This window comes from Capricornis sumatraensis, chromosome 12, assembly GCF_032405125.1.
Source record: "Capricornis sumatraensis isolate serow.1 chromosome 12, serow.2, whole genome shotgun sequence".
NCBI lineage: Eukaryota > Metazoa > Chordata > Mammalia > Artiodactyla > Bovidae > Capricornis > Capricornis sumatraensis.
The window spans coordinates 37,627,319-37,648,591 of NC_091080.1; the positions used below are offsets into that span (position 1 = coordinate 37,627,319).

Consider the following 21,273-nt stretch of genomic DNA (forward strand, 5'->3'; position numbering starts at 1 on the left):
GGTGGCCAAAGTACTGAAGTTTCAGCCTCAGCAGCAGTCCTTCCAATGAACACCCAGGACTGGTCTTTAGGATGGACTGGTTGGATCTTCTTGCAGTCCAAGGGACTCGCAAGAGTCTTCTCCAACACCACAGTTCAAAAGCATCAATTCTTCTGTGCTCAGCTTTCTTCACAGTCCAACTCTCACATCCATACATGACTACTGGTGAAACCATAGCCTTGACTAGACAGACCTTTGTTGGCAAAGTAATCTCAGTCATGAACCTTCTGGTTCCAGCATACCTGCCTGTGGGCAGGCTCAGACATTTAAAATACAGATACTGTGGAACATCAATACAAAATTTACCAAGGAATTCATCACAGGATTTCTTTAATGAGTGAGCTTTCCTTTCATATTCAGATTCTAATTTGAGTCAACGTAAAGGAAATATATCCACTCTTGTTCAAGATAAGAAAAGGAGATTAGAAAATCAAATCTGATACAGATGAGGATAGGTCTCTAATAACAGACAAATTCCACTAAGGGACTGAATGATCCATTTTAATAATATAAGCAATTTTTTAAAAAAGAAAAGAAAAATACCCAAAATTAGCAATTACATTTATTTTCAATCAAGGCAAAAATATATAGGTTCTAGAAATATCAGACAACTAATTAGTTAAAATCTCCACGATAATTTTTGAAAGAATTATTAAAAGATGTTTAGGAGCATGAAGAAATAGAGGTGGTTGATAACCCAGATGCAGAATGGGTCCCCGAAGAACACTTGGGCCAATGGTGTTAAACTTTTTAACTGAAGGCACAGGAGGCGTGCTTACAAAATTTGAGGTTGATTCAAAGCTAATGAAGATACTTTTTGTTTTTTAATGCCCTTCAGCCTCTCTCTGTGGAGAAAGGATTTCTCATTTCCTCCAGGCTCCCTGGTTTTCACAAGGGGCCTTAAATTGTCCTCTCTTTGGTGCTCAAAGCATGTACTTTTGCCCCTTTAACTGCTGCTGCTGCTAAGTCGCTTCAGTCATGTCCAGCTCTGTGCGACCCCATGGACTGAGCCTACCAGGCTCCTGTGTCCATGGCTCCATTTTCCAGGCAAGAATACTGGAGTGGGTTGCCATTGCCTTCTCCTGCCCCTGACTAACAAAGCAAAATATGCGTATTTCAGGTTCTTTTGAGGGGAGGTGGGAAACAACTTTGAATTATCTGCTGTCCAATTCTTATCCGATCCAAGTTGTTGTAACAACAATAATTTCTAAAATGATTGCCTAAAAAATATACATTCTAAATTTTTTCTTTGGCAAAATTTAGATCATCATTTATTCAGTTTCTTATTCAATCATTTATTCAACCAGTTGCTACTGATTTTCTTCTATGTGCCAGGCCTTGTGGTGGGGTACATAGAATGTGTGTGAAATAAACATGGTCCAGACACAACAATCTACCAAGAAGAAGAAGTAATGCATAGGTGAATGAGCAAATAACTAGGTGAATACAAATTTAGAAAGTACTAGTGCTTTCCTTGTAGCTCAGTTGGTAAAGAATCTGCCTGCAATGTCAGAGACCCGGATTTGATTCCTGGGGCAGGAAGATCCCCTGGAAAAGGAACTGGCAACCTGCTCCAGTATTCTTGCCTAGAGAATTCCATGGAAAGAGGAGATTGGTGGGCTACAGTCTGTGGGATTGCAAGAGTCGGCCACGGCTTAGCAACTCAACCACAACCATCATGGAGCCAACAAATGGGGTGCTGCTTCCACTTAGTGAAAGTGAACAGGATGGTGCATCTGAGATTACATCATTTAAACTGATGCTTGCAAGCTGAGAAGGAGCCAGCAATGGGAAGGACTCCATGAAGAACATTCCAGGCTGAGGAGCAGCACATGTAGAAAGAAGACTCTAAGGCAGCCAAGTCTAGAGACGGCGAGAGAGGAGATTGTTATGAGGTGGAAGTGGTGAGCTGGGAATAGATCGCACAGGACCTCATGGGCCAAGTAAGAAGTCCAGAATTTTTTCCAGATAGAATAGAAAACTTGGAGTACTTTAAGCAGGGAAATGATATGATTCAACACATAGCTTAAAGATCACAGAGGCTAGCATACTAAAATCATGTTTTCTAGGGGACCCTCCTAGAATTAATTTTCCTAAATAGTGCTTTGTTATCACACTATTATTGACATTGAAGTGTCAGTTAAGAAACCATGGTCCATATCCAGTATCACTGAGGATGCCGATTCTTTTTGAGAACCCAGGAAAATTTTCCCTGGTGGGGTGGTTAGAGTTCCTCAATACCTGGTAATCTATGTTTATCTTGAGTAACTGCCCTGTTTTTATATTATGGATATATTAAATCTCATAATTGATCTCATTTCCTTTTTGTCTTGTCGGTTAGGAATCTTAAGCCACATTTTTAGCCACCTCCTGCAAATATGCAGGGTTGTGTGATTTGTGTGTCTGTAAACTTGGCTTTGTTAATGTTTCCACCCGTCCTTTACCTTTTTCCAAGCACACTTAACTGTTTATTTTATACTTTTAGAGTGTAGGTATTTTCACTAGCTACCTTAAAGAACAAAGCAAGATTAAACTGTTGTATTAAACCATTCAATATCATGGTAGTCCAAGTCTATACCCCAACCAGTAAAGCTAAAGAAGCTAAAGTTGAACGGTTCAGTGAAGACCTATAAGACCTTTTAGAACTAACACCCAAAAAAGATGTCCTTTTCATTATAGGGGACTGGAATGCAAAAGTAGGAAGTCAAGAAACACCTGGAGTAACAGGCAAATTTGGCCTTGGAGTACAGAATGAAACAGGGCAAAGTCTAATAGAGTTTTGCCAAGAGAACGCACTGGTCATAGCAAACACCCTCTTCCAACAACACAAGAGAAGACGGTCAATACCAAAATCAGACTGATTATATTCTTTGCAGCCAAAGATGGAGAAGCTCTATACAGTCAGCAAAAACAAGACTGGGAGCTGACTGTGGCTCAGATCATGAACTCCTTATTGCCAAATTCAGACTTAAATTGAAGAAAGTAGGGAAAACCACTAGACCATTCAAGTATGACCTAAATCAAATCCCTTTATACAGTGGAAGTGAGAAATAGATTCAAGGGACTAGATCTGATAAACAGAGTGCTTGATGAACTATGGATGGAGCTTCATGACATTGTATAGGAAACAAGGATCAAGAACATCCCCAAGAAAAAGAAATGCAAAAAAGCAAAATGGCTATCTGAGGAGGCCTTACAAACAGCTGTGAAAAGAAGAGAAGTGAAAAGCAAAGGAGAAAAGGAAAGATACACCCATTTGAATGCAGAGTTCCAAAGAACAGCAAGGAGAGATAAGAAAGCCATCCTCAGTGATCAGTGAAAAAACTAGAGGAAAATAATAGGATGGGAAAGACTAGAGATCTCTTCAAGAAAATTAGAGATGTGAAGGGAACATTTCATGCAAAGATGGGCTCAATAAAGGATAGAATGGTATGGACCTAACAGAAGCAGAAGATATAAAGATGAGATGGCAAGAATACACAGAAGAACTATACAAAAAGATCTTCATGACCCAGATAATCACGATGATGTGATCACTCACCTAGAGCCAGACATCCTGGAACACGAAGTCAAGTGGGCCTTAGGAAGCATCACTACGAACAAAGCTAGTGGAGGTGATGGAATTCCAGTGGAGTTATTTCAAATCCTGAAAGATGATGCTGTGAAAGTGCTGCACTCAATATGCCAGCAAATTTGGAAAACTCAGCAGTGGCCACAGGACTGGAAAAGGTCAGTTTTCATTCCAATCCCAAAGGCAATGCCAAAGAATGCTCAAACTACCGCACAATTGCACTCATCTCACACGCTAGTAAAGTAATGCTCAAAATTCCCCAAGCCAATCTTCAACAGTATATGAACTGAACTTCCAGATGTTCATGCTGGATTTAGAAAAGGCAGAGGAACCAGAGATCAAATTGCCAACATCTGTTGGATTATCGAAAAAGCAAGAGAGTTCCAGAAAAACATCTATTTCTGTCTTATTGACTATGCCAAAGCCTTTGACTGTAGCCTTTATTGGATCACAATAAACTGTGGAAAATTCTTCAAGAGATGGGAATACCAGACCACCTGACCTGCCTCTTGAGAAATCTGTGTGCAGGTCAGGAAGCAACAGTTAGAATTGGACATGGAACAACAGACTGGTTCCAAATAGGAAAAGGAGTACATCAAGGCTGTATATTGTCTCCCTGCTTATTTAACTTCTATGCAGAGTACATCATGAGAAACGCTGGGCTGGATGAAGCATAAGCTGGAATCAAGATTGCCGGGAGAAATATCAATAACCTCAGACATGCAAATGACACCTCTCTTATGGCAGTAGGTGAAGAAAAACTTAAGAGCCTCTTGATGAAAGTGAAAGAGGAGAGTGAAAAAGTTGGCTTAAAGCTCAACCAGAAAACTAAGATCATGGCACCTGGTCCCATCACTTTATGGCAAATAGATGTGGAAACAGTGACAGACTTTATTTTTTTTGGCTCCAAAATCACTGCAGATGGTGACTGCAACCATGAAATTAAAAGATGCTTACTCCTTGGAAGAAAAGTTATGACCAACCTAGACAGCATATTAAAAAGCAGAGACATTACTTTGCCAACAAAGGTCCATCTAGTCAAAGCTATGGTTTTTCCAATAGTCATGTATGGATGTAAGAGTTGGACTATAAAGAAAGCTGAGCACTGAAGAATTGATGCTTTTGAACTGTGGTGTTGGAGAAGACTCTTGAGAGTCCCTTGGACTGCAAGGAGATCCAACCAGTCCATCCTAAAGGAAATCAGTCCTGAATATTCATTGGAAGGACTAATGTTGAAGCCGAAACTCCAATACTTTGGCCACCTGATGCGAAGAACTGACTCGTTTGAAAAGACCCTGATGCTGGGAAAGATTGAAGCCAGGAAAAGAAGGGGATGACAGAGGATGAGATGTCTGGATGGCATCACTGACTTGATGGACATGAGTTTGAGTAAACTCCAGGAGTTGGTGATGGACAGGGAGGCCTGGTTTGCTGCAGTCCATGGGCTCACAAAGTGTTGGAGACGACTGAGTGACTGAACTGAACTGACATGAAAACTGTTGGAAGAGAAAATCAGGAATTAAAAGTGTCAATAATTCCTTGGGCTTCACAGGTGATGCTAGTGGTTAAGAATCCAGCTGCCAATGTCAGGGACACAGGAGATGACGGTTTGATTCCAGGGTCAGGAAGATTCCCCTGCATGAGGAGATGGCAGCCCACTCCGGTATTCTTGCCTGTAAAATTCGACGGACAGAGGAGCCTGGCCATCTACAGTCCATGGTGTTGCAGAGTCGAATATGACTTGACTAAACAATAACACAACGGTAATTTTAATAAGCTTAAAAAACTGCTCTTAAGTTTAAAAGGTCATTTGTTAATTATAGGATAGAGAACACTCATTTAACAACAGATCTTATGGAAACACAGAAACACCACTTATGTTGACTCTAACATAGTCTGAGGTGATAGAGACAGCCTCCCACATAGCACTTAACATTCGTGTAATAGTGAGGTTTTTTTTCTGTCTTCCCTGCCAGACTGTCCATTGAGACAAGGACAAATACATCGCATTCACCATTGTATCTTTCATACTTACTGCAGTGCTGTGCAGGCATTAATTAATTAATTCACATTAATACCATGCTGAATTAATGATTGAGTAAATATAGATTAAAAAAATAAAACCTCTCATTATCTCAGACTGGATCAACAAGAGTGCAATCCCCTGAGAGCAGGAGGTACCCACACCCTATACCATATACTATTCTGCTTGGCCATGTCTAGAGCTTAAGTTTAGGGTAAGAACAGTATTTTTAAAAAGATACTGACAGACTGGAGCAGATCCAAAAGACAGCAATCAGCTTGCTAAATAGTTAGAAGTTGTGTGGTTTGATGGAAAATGTTTAACCTATGAAAGGAGAGTCTTATAAGAGGTTGGTTTTCTAAAAATATCTGAAGAACAGGCACATGGAAGAAGGAACAGATTTGTCCTAATTCCAAATGACAGAATTAGAACCAATGGATTGAAATTACAAGCAAATCTTTCTTAAATAGCTTGTAGTCCTCAGTGAGGTAATACACTTCATATTTGTTGGGTAGAACATTCATTCATTGATCTGACCATGACTTGTATCGTAATTGGGTGGATGGATTGGAAGATTTTTAATATCTTTTCCAAATCCAAGATATAAAAACGTTATATGCGTAATAGTTGAAATGAACAAATGGACTCCATATTAGCATGTAACAATCTAATCTAATTAATGTGTCACATAACCAATATTTACAGGTATTAACATGACTGTTAATACTAAAGTTTTTGCATTAGTCATGAAACTGTTTCTGAAGGCAGTAGGTTTCGACAGGGTGAAAGAGTAGGAAAGCACACAGTTCCAGATCTTTGAAACAACTTATAAAAGTGAAAGAATTTTGGTTTGGCTGAAATGGATGAGTGTAGGCAGTGAGCCCAGGACAAGTCAGGCCAAATCGCTGGCATATGAACTAGATCTGATGGCTGGATCCCCAGGGGATGGAATGAGGGCAGAGAATGTGCTCTGAAAGGCCTACAGAGATGAAGTTAACTAACGAGAGCAATGAGGGCTAGACCAAAAAAAAAAAAAAAAAAAAGAAATCCATTACCACCCAGAAGTTTTTGCAATAAGATCTGGACTTCAAGTGGGAGACATGGCCCAAGGTGGAAAAACTGAATCAGAAGAGAATGAAGCCTTTTGTGCACGGTCCTGGTCATGGCTGTGAATGTTAATATCCCGGCTTGCTTGCACTGGTCATCAGGCCTGTGATGTATGCATATTGGAAAGGTTTATTGACCAAAAATGGGGCACATACATCACAAATCAACTGGTAGAAATTCTCGAAATGAGCCTGAGAGCCCACAGGAAGCTTTGATATGAAACCACAACCTTTGGATTCAAGTAGTTTCAAAAGCAACCCTCCAGATTGGTTCTGCTTTCTTTCCACCAACCACTTGTATCTCAAACATTTTCCTACTTGGCAGAACTGCCTTGGCGCCCTCTGAACAGGCTGATGAGGAGGCTGGAATGTGCATGAAGGAACAGAAGGAGCAGCAGACAGATGAAAGCACAATGAGACATTCCTGGCTTCTGTAAAAGCGCTCCTCACTTTCTGCCACGTGGACACAAAATTCTGTTGAGCACTAATCTGGGATCATTTATCAAAAGATTAAAAAATTTTAAATACCAAAAGTTTTGTTTAGAAGTCAAATTTCAGAGTTTTGGCTGTATTTGGAGTGTTTGCCTTAGGAAGAAATGCCATCGAAGAGGCCAGCCAATATGCAGAGTTAGTCTTGAGGACGAGTAGAAAGCAGAGGGGAAACAGCCTACCCTTCAGAAGAGAGTTGTTATACAGAGAGGCCGTCAGGCTGCCTCTTCACTGTAGGATTGGGTAAGGAATGGGTGGATCTCCAGCTCTCAGTCTGAAGTTACTCCAGAAGCAGTGCATAGTTCTCACTGGTCTAATTAAAGGCTCTGGGCTGTGTGTGTTACTCTAACGGCACCTTGATCTCAACCACTGCAAGAATTTAGTTACCCTATACCCATATTTCCATCACATACAATTAAATAGGATTAAGATGATTTTCAGTATATTCTTCCTAAAATTTTCTCCCTGATCCAATTTCCCCCGCACCCTTTTAGTGCCACAGTTTTCCCTTTCCTGTCCCTCGTGTGTAATAGTGGAAAGAGTTAAAACATCATCAGCTTGGAGATACACAGAAGCTCTACACTTGGTCGCCGTATCACCTGGGACGTTTGTTCACCTCTGGGAGTCTTAATTTCCTTTTTGACAAAATCATATCTATAGGATAGCACAGAGAGTTTCCATGGAGATTAATTAAAGATGTGACATGTAAATGGCATAAGGGTTAGCACCCAGTGGGTTCTTAGCTTTGTTACCCACTCTCCCTTTTCCATTCCCCATCAGCAGTTTCTTGATTTTACATTTACAACAAGCATAACTGCCCACCCAGTGGTGATTCTTTTAACACTGGGGCCAAATGATAAAAGAATTCATTGAAAGAGCTTAGGATTCACAGCAAAACATTAGCATAAAATAAGATATTAATGATGCTAATGAGAAAATAATGCTACTTACCTGCCTTAAATACGGTTCTGAAAACACACAAAATGGCAAAACCATGGTGAACAGTTGTATAGATTTGTAGATACTACTCTAACCAATGGGCTTCCCAGGTGGCCCAGCACTAAAGAATCTGCCTGACAATGCAAGAGATGCAGGAGACAGAAGTTCAATCCCTGGGTTGGGAAGATCCCCTGGAGAAGGAAATGGCAACCCATTCCAGTATTCTTGCTGGGAAAATCCCATGGACAGAGGAGCCTGGTGGGCCACAATCCGTATGGTCACAAAGAGTCAGAAACGACTGAGCATACACACACTTTAACCATAAAAAAATAAGTTGGATGTGACACAGGGAAGACAAAGATGTTATACATGATCCTTCATAGATCCCTTTACTCAGACTGATTTTTAGAGAAATTGGGCTGTCTTCTAAGTTGTCTGTCTTTCACTCAGGGAATTCAGATTCCCTTTTTCCTCTAATTTGCATAAAATTCTTGTTCTTCATTGCCATCTCCTATGAAATACTATGTTTCACATTTTGTATCTGTTTACATATATCAAAGAATACATATTTATGATCTTGATGTTTTCAGAACAAAACACCTCAGGACTTTCAGTATTCATGTGTTCATTATTGTGCAAAGGAAGCATTATGATTTTTTCAAATGGTAACCTGGCCAGGATACACTGCAGTGCTTTAGTAAGAATCATTCCTATTTATTTTTTAAATGCAGCCACATCAGTATTAAACTACAAGGTTGGTACTGGGAATGGTCAGTCTTTTTTTAATTGTTCAGTTCAGTTCAGTTCAGTCGCTCAGTCATGTCCGACTCTGCGACACCATGAACCGCAGCACGCCCAGCCTCTCTGTCCATCACCAACTCCCGGAGTTCACTCAGACTCACGTCCATCAAGTTCATGGAGTTCACGTCCATCGAGTCAGTGATGCCATCCAGCCATCTCATCCTCAGTCGTCCCCTTCTCCTCCTACCCCCAGTCCCTCCCAGCATCAGAGTCTTTTCCAATGAGTCAACTCTTCCCATGAGGTGGCCAAAGTACTGGAGTTTCAGCTCTAGCGTCATTCTTTCCAAAGAAATCCCAGGGCTGATCTCCTTCAGAATGGACTGGTTGGATCTCCTTGCAGTCCAAGGGACTCTCAAGAGTCTTCTCCAACACCACAGTTCAAAAGCATCAATTCTTCGGCACTCAGCCTTCTTCACAGTCCAACTCTCACATCCATACATGACTACTGGAAAAACCATAGCCTTGACTAGATAGACCTTAGTTGGCAAAGTAATGTCTCTGCTTTTGAATATGCTATCTAGGTTGATCATAGCTTTCCTTCCAAGGAGTAAGCGTCTTTTAATTTCATGGCTGCAGTCACCATCTGCAGTGATTTTGGAACCCAAAAAAATAGTCTGACACCGTTTCCACTGTTTCCCCATCTATTTCCCATGAAGTGATGGGACTGGATGCCATGATCTTCGTTTTCTGAAATGTTGAGCTTTAAGCCAACTTTTTCACTCTCCTCTTTCACTTTCCTCAAGAGGCTTTTTAGTTCCTCTTCACTTTCTGCCATAAGGGTGGTGTCATCTGCATGTCTGAGGTTATTGATATTTCTCCCGGCAATCTTGATTCCAGCTTGTGTTTCTTCCAGTCCAGCATTCTCATGATGTACTCTGCATAGAAGTTAAATAAGCAGGGTGACAATATACAGCCTTGACGTACTCCTTTTCCTATTTGGAACCAGTCTGTTGTTCCATGTCCAGTTCTAACTGTTGCTTCCTGAAAGCAACTATATAGCATTTCCTGTGTTTCCTTCCCTTTGCTTGGTTTTCCAGAACATATCCAAGGTTTGCAAGGTCCTTTCTTCTTGCTCTCTCTACTCTTCTATACTCTCCCATTGAAAAGTAATAACTGGTGGGTATTTACAGCAAGGACGTTCTCAGCACTAGACTATCAAACCAAAAGGTGTACACAAGGTGGCTGACATCTTTATCTCCATCAGACAGAAGCCAGTGCTGGATCTGAGCTGGGGGAGTAGACCTCCAGAGTATCTAATATTGCAGTGGAGTGCTAAGCCTTTCTGCCATGCATGCCCAGGCTTCCTGCATAAGCAGCACTAGATATTAGATCCCTTTCACTGTCCACAAAAGATCCCTTGGAGTAGAAAAACTCTGATCAAATCCTAAATAAAAATGGAAAAAGAACACCATGACTCATGAGAGCTTCCTTTTCTTTCCTGTATCAATGCTGACTTGAAAACCTGACCCTTACCTCCTCTTTGCATGATTATTGGAAGAGGTTCACAATTGCTATGAGAGAGAATATATTCCAGTGAAGGTCCAAGGGATCTTTATTAAGGTGTTCATTTACCTAACAGGGCTTCCCTGGTGTCTCAGACAGTAAAGAATCCACCTGCAATGTGGGAGACCTGAGTTCAATCCGATCCCTAGGTTGGGAAGATCCCCTGGAGCAGGGAATGGCTACCCACTCCAGTATTCTGGAGTACTCCAATATTCTTGGAGTACTGGAATACTCCAGTATTCTTGCCACTTATGGACAGAGGAGCCTGGCAGGCTGCAGTCCATGGGGTGACAAAGAGTCAGACAAAACTGAGTGACTTTCACTTTTACCTAGTAAGATATTTATGCGAAATGAGCTGCTTCCCAGAATTGCAGACGGTTCCACAGGGAAAGACGTTAGGTCTGACACACACAGCAAGAATCAAGGCCCTAATTTAAGCCCTGCTGAACTTTCAATTGAGAGTTTTTCATTATTAGGATTCGAAATCCCAGGCCAGGCTATATTTAAGTTTGAGTCAGCCAACTATAAGAACAACTTGGCCATATGCCTCTTTTTCAAAGAACTTTATTCCTTCAGCCGCAGGCTCAGAATTTGATAACATGTTTTCTATGGATTTTTTTTTTCCTCTTCACATCAAACAATATTAGAGAGAAAAAAATAGAGGGAAAACGCTAATTATTCCCATATGTATACTCAGATATGGCCAAGTGGAATTACTGGCAGTTTCCTTAAACACACACTCTGGTTCCAGATCTCCACACATGTGGGCACAGACCCTCCTCAGGCTCTACTTGTCAGAATCCCACCCATTTTTTTTTTCAAATCCCACCCAAAGGTCTCTTTCTCTGTGTGGCCTGCTCTCATCACCTCAGTCAAAAATAATATTGATTCCTCTAACATTGCTCTTGTGTCTTTTCGAGGCCCCTTTCCTGTAAGCCTGTATTAGCACTTCTGCATAACTTCTCTATTGATCGCAAGCAGCTTGGTGAGAGCAGCTTTGCGTGAATCTGCATTTTTACGGTGATTCCTGGCAGTGTCTTAAATGCGACAGGTACTTTCAAAATATCAATATTTTGCCTCTGGGTGGTTAAAAAATTGGGGAAGTGGAAAATTTAAAGGGGTAGCTATTCAACAAAGACGCTGACCTCTGCCAGTCTCCTCCGTAAGAGCTCTCAACCTCCCATGCCGAGGGTCAGGGGCCTGGAGTGTGTTTACTCAGGGCGTTAAAGCACCTCAAGTTTACTCTTCACTGGAAAAGCTTTATTTATTTCTTTGTAATGAAGGGTGGTAATTTATACTCAGAGCTTTATGCTTATGTGAAGCGGCTTTTCGCGTACGTCGTTTGTCACACCCATCTTCTAGCCGGCTGGGCTGCAGCTGCCCGGGAGAAGGCGAGCGCGCTTTCCCTAACCTTCAACACCAGAAAGATTTTTCCCGTGCCCAGGCATTGTTTTCCTTCTGAGGCCGTTTTCTCCTCCCTCTCTCTTTTCCTTTGAACTCTCAGTGAGTGCCGCTTCTCCCGGGTTCGTCAATTCGAAGGCAGGCCAGGCCAGGCAGGGCAGGGCAGTGCTCGCGTGGGCCTCCCGCACTGCGCCGCGACCAGGTCTGCGGGACCTGCGTCTCCCGGGGCTTGCGGCCGGGCGCGTCCCGTCCCGTCTCCTGCCTCCCTGCGATTGGGTCTGAGAGGTCACGTGAGAGCCGAGGGCTGGAATTCTGAGTTGTGGCTCCTGGCACTCCTTTTTTGTTTTTTTTAAAAAATCGCTGGGTCTGTTGCGCTCTGCCGGGCTGGGTGCCTCGCTCAGTGACTGAGGCTGGAGGCAGACGGAAACCGCCACAAGGGCAGACTGAGGGGGCAGAAGAAAGTCTGCCGGGATGTTGAGTCAGGGACCCCGGACCCCAGCTTCAGGTTGCTACTATCTAAATGCCATGACACCTGAGGGCCAGGAGATGTATTTGCGATTTGATCAGACTACGAGACGCTCTCCTTACAGGATGAGCCGGATTCTAGCACGCCATCAGCTAGTGACTAAAATTCAACAAGGTGAGTCGCTGGTAGCGGAAGGCTGTTGCTAATTCTGATTTCTTTGGGCTCTCTTTCATGCTAACCCCATTTTTTAAAATGACTGTTTTCACTTTACAAGATATGGATTTCTATGCCACGGCGCGCATACCTTTCAGAAATAACTTCCAGGCTGCCGTTTTAAGCAAACAGTGACAGCACTTAGCTGCCACATAACTCAACGGTAAAGTCCACAGAAAACTTCAGGATGGGACAGTGAACCATCAGTTTCCAAAACTTAATGTGTCTACAGAATAAATGAGACAGGTTTCCTCAGTACGGATTTTAGGAGCTTTTCAGCAGGTTCCTCACACTCTGTCACACTTAAAACTTGGACACTTGTTTATTTAATTAGGAGAGGGGGAAGAACTAACTTCCACCCTGCCAAGATTCTTTGGAACACTGTTAGTGAAGGGAGAAATTTAAAATTCTATTCTTAAGGCCCTTGGGCTGACAACCAAAATCACATTCTCTGCCTATTTGTACGTTTATGTCAGCAGTTACCACTGATTTGTTGATATTGTTCTTCTGGTAAAAGATAAAGGTGTCTGCTAACCTCAAAACAAATCTTGTGACAGAAGTACCAGCTTTGTAAGGCAGACAGGAGAAGATACTGATTACAAGCTGCTAGGTGTCCCTTTTTATTCTCAAGGGGGGAAAAAAATCACAAAAACTCTTCATGCTCCAGAAATAGTTTAAAATGTGCTGTTTATCTTAGGATAGGTTTGTGTAGAGCAGAAAGATGAGCATTCCTAAGAAACTTCAGTTGCCCATTTAAGAGACATACACACATACCTACACATATACAATATATTTATGAAGTTTATAACCAGCCCCTTGCAGACTAACTAAATAGCTAAATTATTATATTGGTGATACATAAATTGACCAGGATTTTCTAGAGTTGTTATAAAAAGACAACTTCCACTTCAATGAGTTTAAGATTATATTGAATTTTAGAGGGGAAGCTGGGGTTCGTAATCATGAAAATCTTATTGTAATGTTTCCAAAAGGAACAATATGTATTCTAGTGAGCAGCATTTGATGAGATTGTTTCCTTGGAAATTAGGATTTGTTTTTAAAGGTTCAGGAACTGGTTATGTGTGAAGGATACTGGTCCTACATACCGGTCTGATTTCAGGAAGGATATTATGTCATTCCATAAACTCTGTGTGCAGGTCTTGGTTGAATAGAAACAAAAGTAATCATTTCCCTGTGGCTTGATTTAAAAATACACTAGGCTTAGAATAAAAGCCAGCTCCATTTTAGTTTTAGAGATTTCTAACAATAGTGCTTTACCAGACATCATCATCATTATGGACATAGGGGCTCAATAAATGTTTGGTGACAGTTTGATGGCTTATATAGTCTGTGCTCTGTAAATGTTCTTCAGCATGCTCATAAAGTGTATTATGTTAGAAACATTGCATACAAATAATTTGAAATATCTTTGTAAATCTCCTTAAATTAAGTTATAGTGATTTATTTCATTAAAAATTATTGATATTCTTTCTGGAATGAAGATTATTTTTCCAGTAAGGACTTGAGACGTTATGAACACATGTATGATCATTGAAAGTGTATTCTGTGTCAGTGTTTCATTTTGTCTAATTAGAAAATTTGAGCATTCTTACTTTTTTTTTTTTTTATACTGGGCAGTGGGATATTTGAAGCTAATGAATGCCTAAAAATTAAGTGACAGGATCATAGGTAAAGCATGAAAGAATTCCAACACTCCAATGATTAGGAGCTTGTTATTTGTTAATAATGAGTTAAGTGGTGAGTTACTAATACAATGTGCAATTTTATCATAAGACTTTGAGAAAGCAGAAGCAAAATGATTTTACTGGGTTTACTGTATGAATACATTGGTTTACTGTAATAGTAGAGAATATTGACTGAATATTTATAATGTATCATGTTCTGCTCTGAGGGTTTTATATTATGTATTTCAATTCATTTTATCCTCAAGAAGTAAATCCTTGTAGGTGAGTACTATTATTATACCCATTTTAAAGGTGAGAAAACAGAAGTACATAGAGTTTAATTAATTTCTCCAATGTTACATAGTAAGAACTGGTATTTGAATGTATCTGTAGAGACCATGCTCAATCATACTCTAAACCATTTTTTAGTTTTTATAGTGAGGGTTAAACTACCAAACCTGTGGTTGATTTCTGAACTGTATATTTCAATCTTTTCTACTCAGGATATAGCACTGAACCATAGTATAGAACCACCATGAGACTTCCAGTCAGGTCCTTTCTCTGGTGGAACAAAGCGCTATGTGTTTTACCTTCCTTGAGCAGTTAGTACCCAATAGTACATGATGTCTGGTTATTTTACTAATGGCCTACAGTCATTCAGTTAAAGCTTATCAAGTGCATATTAAATTAATAGCATTATTAGTTTTTGTAGCTCACTTATTGGTATCTTGAAATGACAGCCACTTCACTAAAATGGTTTTCATTACTCTGCTATGGATATTTCAAGAAAGATTGGGCATTGTATTAATACAGTTTGGGGGCATGAAGACATAGTCTTTCATGGCTGTTGGGAACAGTGCAAACAGGAGTAAGTTGCTCCTCTCTGACCTCATTACAATGAGATAATCATTGAATGGCATGGACATGATTCAGCAATAGATCCACTCATGGGAGGGAAAAACAAAGAAGGGAAATAAAGGAATCTTTGATGATGCATAGGATCAGAATGAGTTGCTAAAACCCAGGATGAATCTAAACTTGCTCATCTTAGGGTATGCTCCAAAATATACATGCACCATTTCTGTAGCTGTCTCTTTAGTTCTGGAGTCTTAAATCCAATTAAAAAGAGAAGCAATGTTTAAAATAGAGTGTTGTTTTGCAGAGTAAAAACTTATCATGTAAGTCATATTGCTCATAGTCCTTACCCCACAATCTTGCTGAATCAATGGGGAAATTGTTACAGGGAGAGAGGATGGAAATAATGGTCCTTATTTCCCTCTCAGGCAGGCACTTGGAGTGGACAAGAGGGAGGATGCGAAGGAGGTGGAGGAAGAGCATGTTAGGCCATGGAAGGGGAGAGTGGGGATTTTATGTCATTAGATGGCTACAATTTATTGGCTACATGTGCACCATGCTTAAGTCTGTACACATACACCTTACTAGGAAAATTCAAATTGAGGCAGATATATAAGTGTGATTACTTGCTTTGTGAAAGAATTCATCATGCTAGTAAATGTAAAAAATATGTTAATGCCTTAAATAGCATGAAATGGACCTGATTGCAATAAAGTCCACTGAACTCTGGAAAAAAGAAGAGACAGGGATGCAGGCTCTGTCTAGACACTCTCTCATTCTTCTGCTGTGGCAAGTTTCAGACTTTCACTGGGCCTTCATTTCTTGACAAGGAAATGAGATGGTCAGACTGTGATTCTGGTTCTCAGGATCTTTCTGTGGTTGAGTCAATAACTCCTTGAACTAGAGTGCATAAAGCTGGGAAATTTAAATCCAGAGTGACAAAACCCAAAAGGGAAACAGAGCAGCAATCTAATGTGGAAGAAATCAATGACTTCTAATTTTTCTACATCTTGTCAAGGAAATAGTGAAATGGAAATCAGATTTTAATTCTACTTCTGATGCTAATTAATTGTGTGATCTGGGGAAAGTAACAACTTTTCTGGGCCATTCTTTTCTTCTTCCATAAAATGAAAGAGTTTGAATTAAATAAACGTGAAGTTCCCATCATCCCTAAAATTCTAGGATTCTGTGATCACAGGTTATTCCTTAAGAGAAAGATGATGCTTATTTACATTTTCCTTATTGTGTCATTCAACATCTACCCAGGCATGCTTCTTTGTTACCTGTTTAACGCTCTCATTATCAATTTACTAGGAACATTAGGATGTCCTGTCTTGTGGACTATTTAAATGTCAGTATAAGCTGTAACTGTAAAGGTTAGTTATAATTATAAAGAAACTTGTAAAACCTTTCTTTCTCAGGAGTCCTGGACAGTACCATAGAGTTATTGTAATGCCTGGCCTCTTACAAGGATTGTAGAGATCACAGAGTTGTATACCCCCAAGCTCACAAAAAAAAAAAAAAAAAAACCACCTCTTTTCTTGACAGAAAATGTAGAATGTAGAAATTTCACTAATAGGAGAATTAGTGAAAATTGGACTTGCACTTTCATTGACTTTTTATCTGAGACTATTTTTAGAGATAGCCCCTGAACTCAACTAGAATAGAATAAACTGCCTTTTTTATGTTCACAGGGAATGAAACTGGGCATTAATGATGTATTAGCTCTCATGCCTCTATCAAGTCAAATGATATGCTGGGGATTTGCCCATCAAATGATATCTTGGGGATTTGCCCAACCTAAGTGGTGGCATTGCTCATCCCTGGTGTAAGAGACCTCCACCAACTGAACAGCATCAGCCAAAATTAAATAATTATCTAGCTTTTCTTTTTTTTTTTTGGAATTGCCCTTTCTCTGTGCTTAGCATTCTCTTAGTCAACTACTTTCAGAAATAGAGGATGAATACACCCACAGAAAGACAGATGGAACACTGAAAACAGGGTAAGAATGTGTCAGTCATGCGAGAGTGCTGGTCAAAAGTTCTTTAAAAAAAAATACTGTCAGAAATTCACATTTCATGAAATCAGAGCCTCTTTCTATTCTGTGCTGGTGGACTGAAGGGCCTGTACAGAAAGGACACTATACAACCAGAAGTTACAGGAAAATCTGTTAAGTGAATTAAGTCAATTAAGTTTGAATAACATTTAAAAAATCATCACATAGTAAAACTGTGAGCAGTCAAGAAATAAGAACTAGAAGGAAATTATCAAAGAGCAATATGCTTGTACACATATAAAACTTGAGAGTTTAACTTTAACCAAATTGTGACTTTCATGGCTACACTCCACTGAGCTTATTAGTTCTGAACTTATAAACACTCTTCCCAGATGCAGATTTTGTGACATTAATTGAAGTGAACAGAAATTCATTGACTCATTTTTTCCTCATTTCTCCCCCTCCCCATCCCATAATCAGTGCTTTAATTCTTAGTAAATTTGGGACACTGGTTAACTCTTATAAAACAAGGTTCCCCATTTCCCCAGCAAGCTAACCATGGCCAATTAGAAGCACAAGTTGGGGGGGTGGGGGAAGAAAGAAAATCACCAGTAGTGGTCTGAGCAATTGATGGCCCAGACTTACTTAGATAGAAAACAAGTGGGTTTTAGTAAACTTCCTATATAAAGGAAAATGCATGCTTGCTCAGTTGTGCCTGACTCTTTGCGACCCCATGGACTGTAGCCAACCAGGCTTCTCAGTCCATTGGATTCTCCAGGCAAGAATACTGGAGTGGGTTGCCATTTCTTCCTCCAGGAAATCTTACCAACTCAGGGACTGAACCATTGGCAGGCAGGATTCTTTACCACTGAGCCCATATGGAGGAAAATACATTGGTGGGAATCTAGTGGAACAGATGATCATGTGCTCTGTCCCTGCTTCCATTAGCTGTGAGAATGAGGTGCTGAGACTAGGGAAGAAGACACAAGAAGATAATCATGCATTGCTCACCAGATCTTTGAATGAAATGAGGATCATGTGAAAATCATCTTTTCTCTCCTCAGGGGCAATCTGAATATGATTTTGGTGTGGGTAAAGACATTGTATATTAATTTACATTCTACCTCATTTTCTTAAAGGATTTGAGGTAGTTCAGAGAAGATGCAACTCAGTTTTTAAAAAGATAAATCTGGTGAAAAGGGAAAATGTAGGTTGATTCAGTTCAGTTCAGTCCAGTCGCTCAGTTGCATCCTATTCTTTGCAACTCCATGGACTGCAGCACTGTCCATCACCAACTCCAGGAGCTTGCTCAAGCTCATGTCCATCGATTCAGTGATGCCATCCAACCATCTCATCCTCTGTCATCCCCTTCTTCTGCCTTCAATCATTCCCAGCATCAGGATCTTTTCCAGTGAGTCAGTTCTTCACATCAGGTGGCCAGAGTATTGCAGTTTCAGCTTCAGCATCACTCCTTCCAACGAATATTCAGGACTGATTTCTTTTTAGGATTGACTGGTTGGATCTCCTTGCTGTCCAAGGGACTCTCAAGAGTCTTCTCCAATACCACAGTTCAAAAGCACATCAGTTCCTCAGCACTCAGCTTTCTTTATGGTCCAGCTCTCACATCCATACATGACTACTGGAAAAACCATAACTTTGACTAGGTGGACCTTTGTTGTCAAAATAATGTCTCTGCTTTTTAATATGCTATCTAGGTTGGTCATAGCTTTTCTTCCAAGGAGTAAGCTTCTATTAATTTCATGGCCGCAGTCACCATCTGCAGTGATTTTGGAGCCCAAGAAAATTAAGTTTGTCACTGTTTTCATTGTTTCCCCATCTATTTGCCATGAAGTGATGGGACTAGATGCCATGATTTTCATTTTTTGAATGTTGAGTTTTAAGGAGGTCAATTAATAAGATAAAAAGAGATAGAGATATTATATAAAAATTTATAATGTAAGGCCCTGAATAATTATTAAAAGCATGCTGCAGGTTTAGCTTGAGGCTTCCTAATCTAAGGAAAGAGGAAAACATGATCAGGGAAGATTTGCCATGTCCGTAAGGTAAAAACATAGCAGCACAGCTTTCCCTGGGACTTGATATACAGGAGCAGTTTCTCATAAAAAAAATCCCATTGTGCTTTTTAACATTCTTACAATGGATTCAATAGCAAACCCCTTACAGCATCCTACAGTGAAAGTAGGGGCATAACAATAAATTTTAATTCAGTAAAACTATTTGAGGATGGAGTGGGCGGCTCACAACAGGGAGGTTCAGTATGTAATCCTCTGATTCCCTGGCTTGACCTAGAAATAGCATGGAAACTGGAGACAATTTCACTGTGTCTGAGAACTCTAGTAACATGGATGGATGGATGGATGGATACTTAGACAGATGGATAGTCAGGAGGAAGAAGTTTTTGCGGTTGAGTAATTTTGAGAAATACTACATCCCCTTTCCTTTCTTGGAAATTCATATTTATGAAAGGCTCAGAGAAACCCTGCAGAAAGTAATTTAACCTTGTTTAAACTCACATATTTCATCATTAAACCATTTTGTACTGGATACCAGGAAGTGACACATGTGAAACCCACGTTCCCCAAGGAACACATTTTGGAAAGTCTGGTTTAGGAAAGTGCAGGGCCAGGTGGTTCATTCAGATCATTTTCTTTGAACATATTTCTTGCATGAATTAATACTTTGAGATTATATCTTACAGAGTAACATTGCAAGTATTCTGTTTTCAAATAAGGCCAACTCCATATACTTTAAAAATCAGCTGGGTAAATGCAGGATATCTTTCATGAAAATAAAAAGGAAGATCCTAACCTGATTAGGTGGCCTCTGCACATTTGCCCAGCAGAAAACTGAAGGGATAGGTATATGGGCAGAGTTAATCATTATAATAATAGTACAAATAATCTTCAAGTAACCCTACAAAATACATTCTACTGGGCCAGAAGAAAGAAATGATTGCTTTTTAGCTCTGGATCTGTCTAACCTACAATAAAGTCAAAGTTCTAGTTGAGTTCCTAAAGGGTCCGGCATTATAGCAGCTGATTCAGAATATTCCATTACTGCTGGGAAGTAGAGTCACTGCCCCACAGGAAAGAAACAGGAAACTCTTTAGGGGTCGCAAATTCTCCCTGGTGGCTCAGAGTCAATTTTTAACTCAGGGTCCAGTTGTATCCTTGGTTACATAATGTCCCTCTCAGAACGACAGAATAAAGTGACCTGATAGATAATAGGTCATTTTTAATAGTAAAATCTGTTTAGTCCAGTTGTATAAGCAACTTACCAAGTTTTCCGTGAAGACTACAGATATTCTTAAGGTTTTTTTTTTTCTCCTCCTGCTGGCAAGAGATAACGAGTTAACATCTGCATTATGACTGATGCTTTTTGAGAGAAATCCACAGAATATCAAGAGGCTGCAACAGAAGGCATGAAGAATTAGTCCATATCGTGTCACCCAAGTCCCTATGCCGTAAAGTCATACAGGGTCATGGCAATCACTGTAGAATGGTGCAGTATAGGGCAGGGTAGACACAGATTACTATGAAAATGGATACACTATTATTTGAAAAGACATGAATTCTCTTTTTTTGGAGAAGCTTAGGGTCAAAAGGAATTTAAATGGAATGGTTAGAAAATGACTTAAAAATAGAGAACATGCTGATGCTGTTAGAAAAAAGAAATCAATAGAAATACATCTAAAATGTCTTGCTAGGCTCTCAAGTGACTTCCCTCACAAACCATAGGAATCCTAACAATTGTAGAGGTCTGACAGGCGGAGCTGACTAAAATACCAGTGTTCTGCATTGCCACGTCTCTCCCATTCTGATAAAACACGTAGAGGAGAGAGTGGAGATTGTAAAGGAACTGGCAGTCACCAAATAACTAATCTACATGTCAGTATCTTGAGCTCAAGAAAGCATTCTCTCCCTGCATTCCTACTCTCCTCTTTCTGGTAATTTCAAAAATCATGCATATGGATGCCAAGAACCTTTGATTAGTATTCCATCTCTATAAGTGAACAGTGGCATTTCATACACATTTGTATTCACCAGAGGGCACACTGGAAAGAAAAATACAGTAGTCATAAAATCATTTCCCTCTGAAAGTTTTACTATCCCCAAATTAGCTATAATATTTAAAATCACTATAAGAAATAAGAAAGACTCACAAT

General features: G+C 40.1%; 1 protein-coding gene across 2 annotated transcripts in view; it reads left to right on the top strand.

Annotated features, from left to right (window-relative positions):
* STARD13 (StAR related lipid transfer domain containing 13) overlaps positions 1-21,273 on the top strand; it is a 229,432-nt gene that overhangs the window by 48,792 nt on the left and 159,367 nt on the right. The window contains exon 1 of one of the 2 annotated variants that reach the window (XM_068984607.1): positions 12,310-12,512. The exons of the other annotated variant lie outside the window; for it this stretch is intronic. Within the exon in view, the coding sequence (XP_068840708.1) occupies positions 12,344-12,512 (169 nt within the window). The 5' untranslated portion in view covers positions 12,310-12,343. Of the gene's footprint in view, positions 1-12,309; positions 12,513-21,273 lie in introns of those variants that run through there. 2 annotated transcript variants of the gene reach the window in all.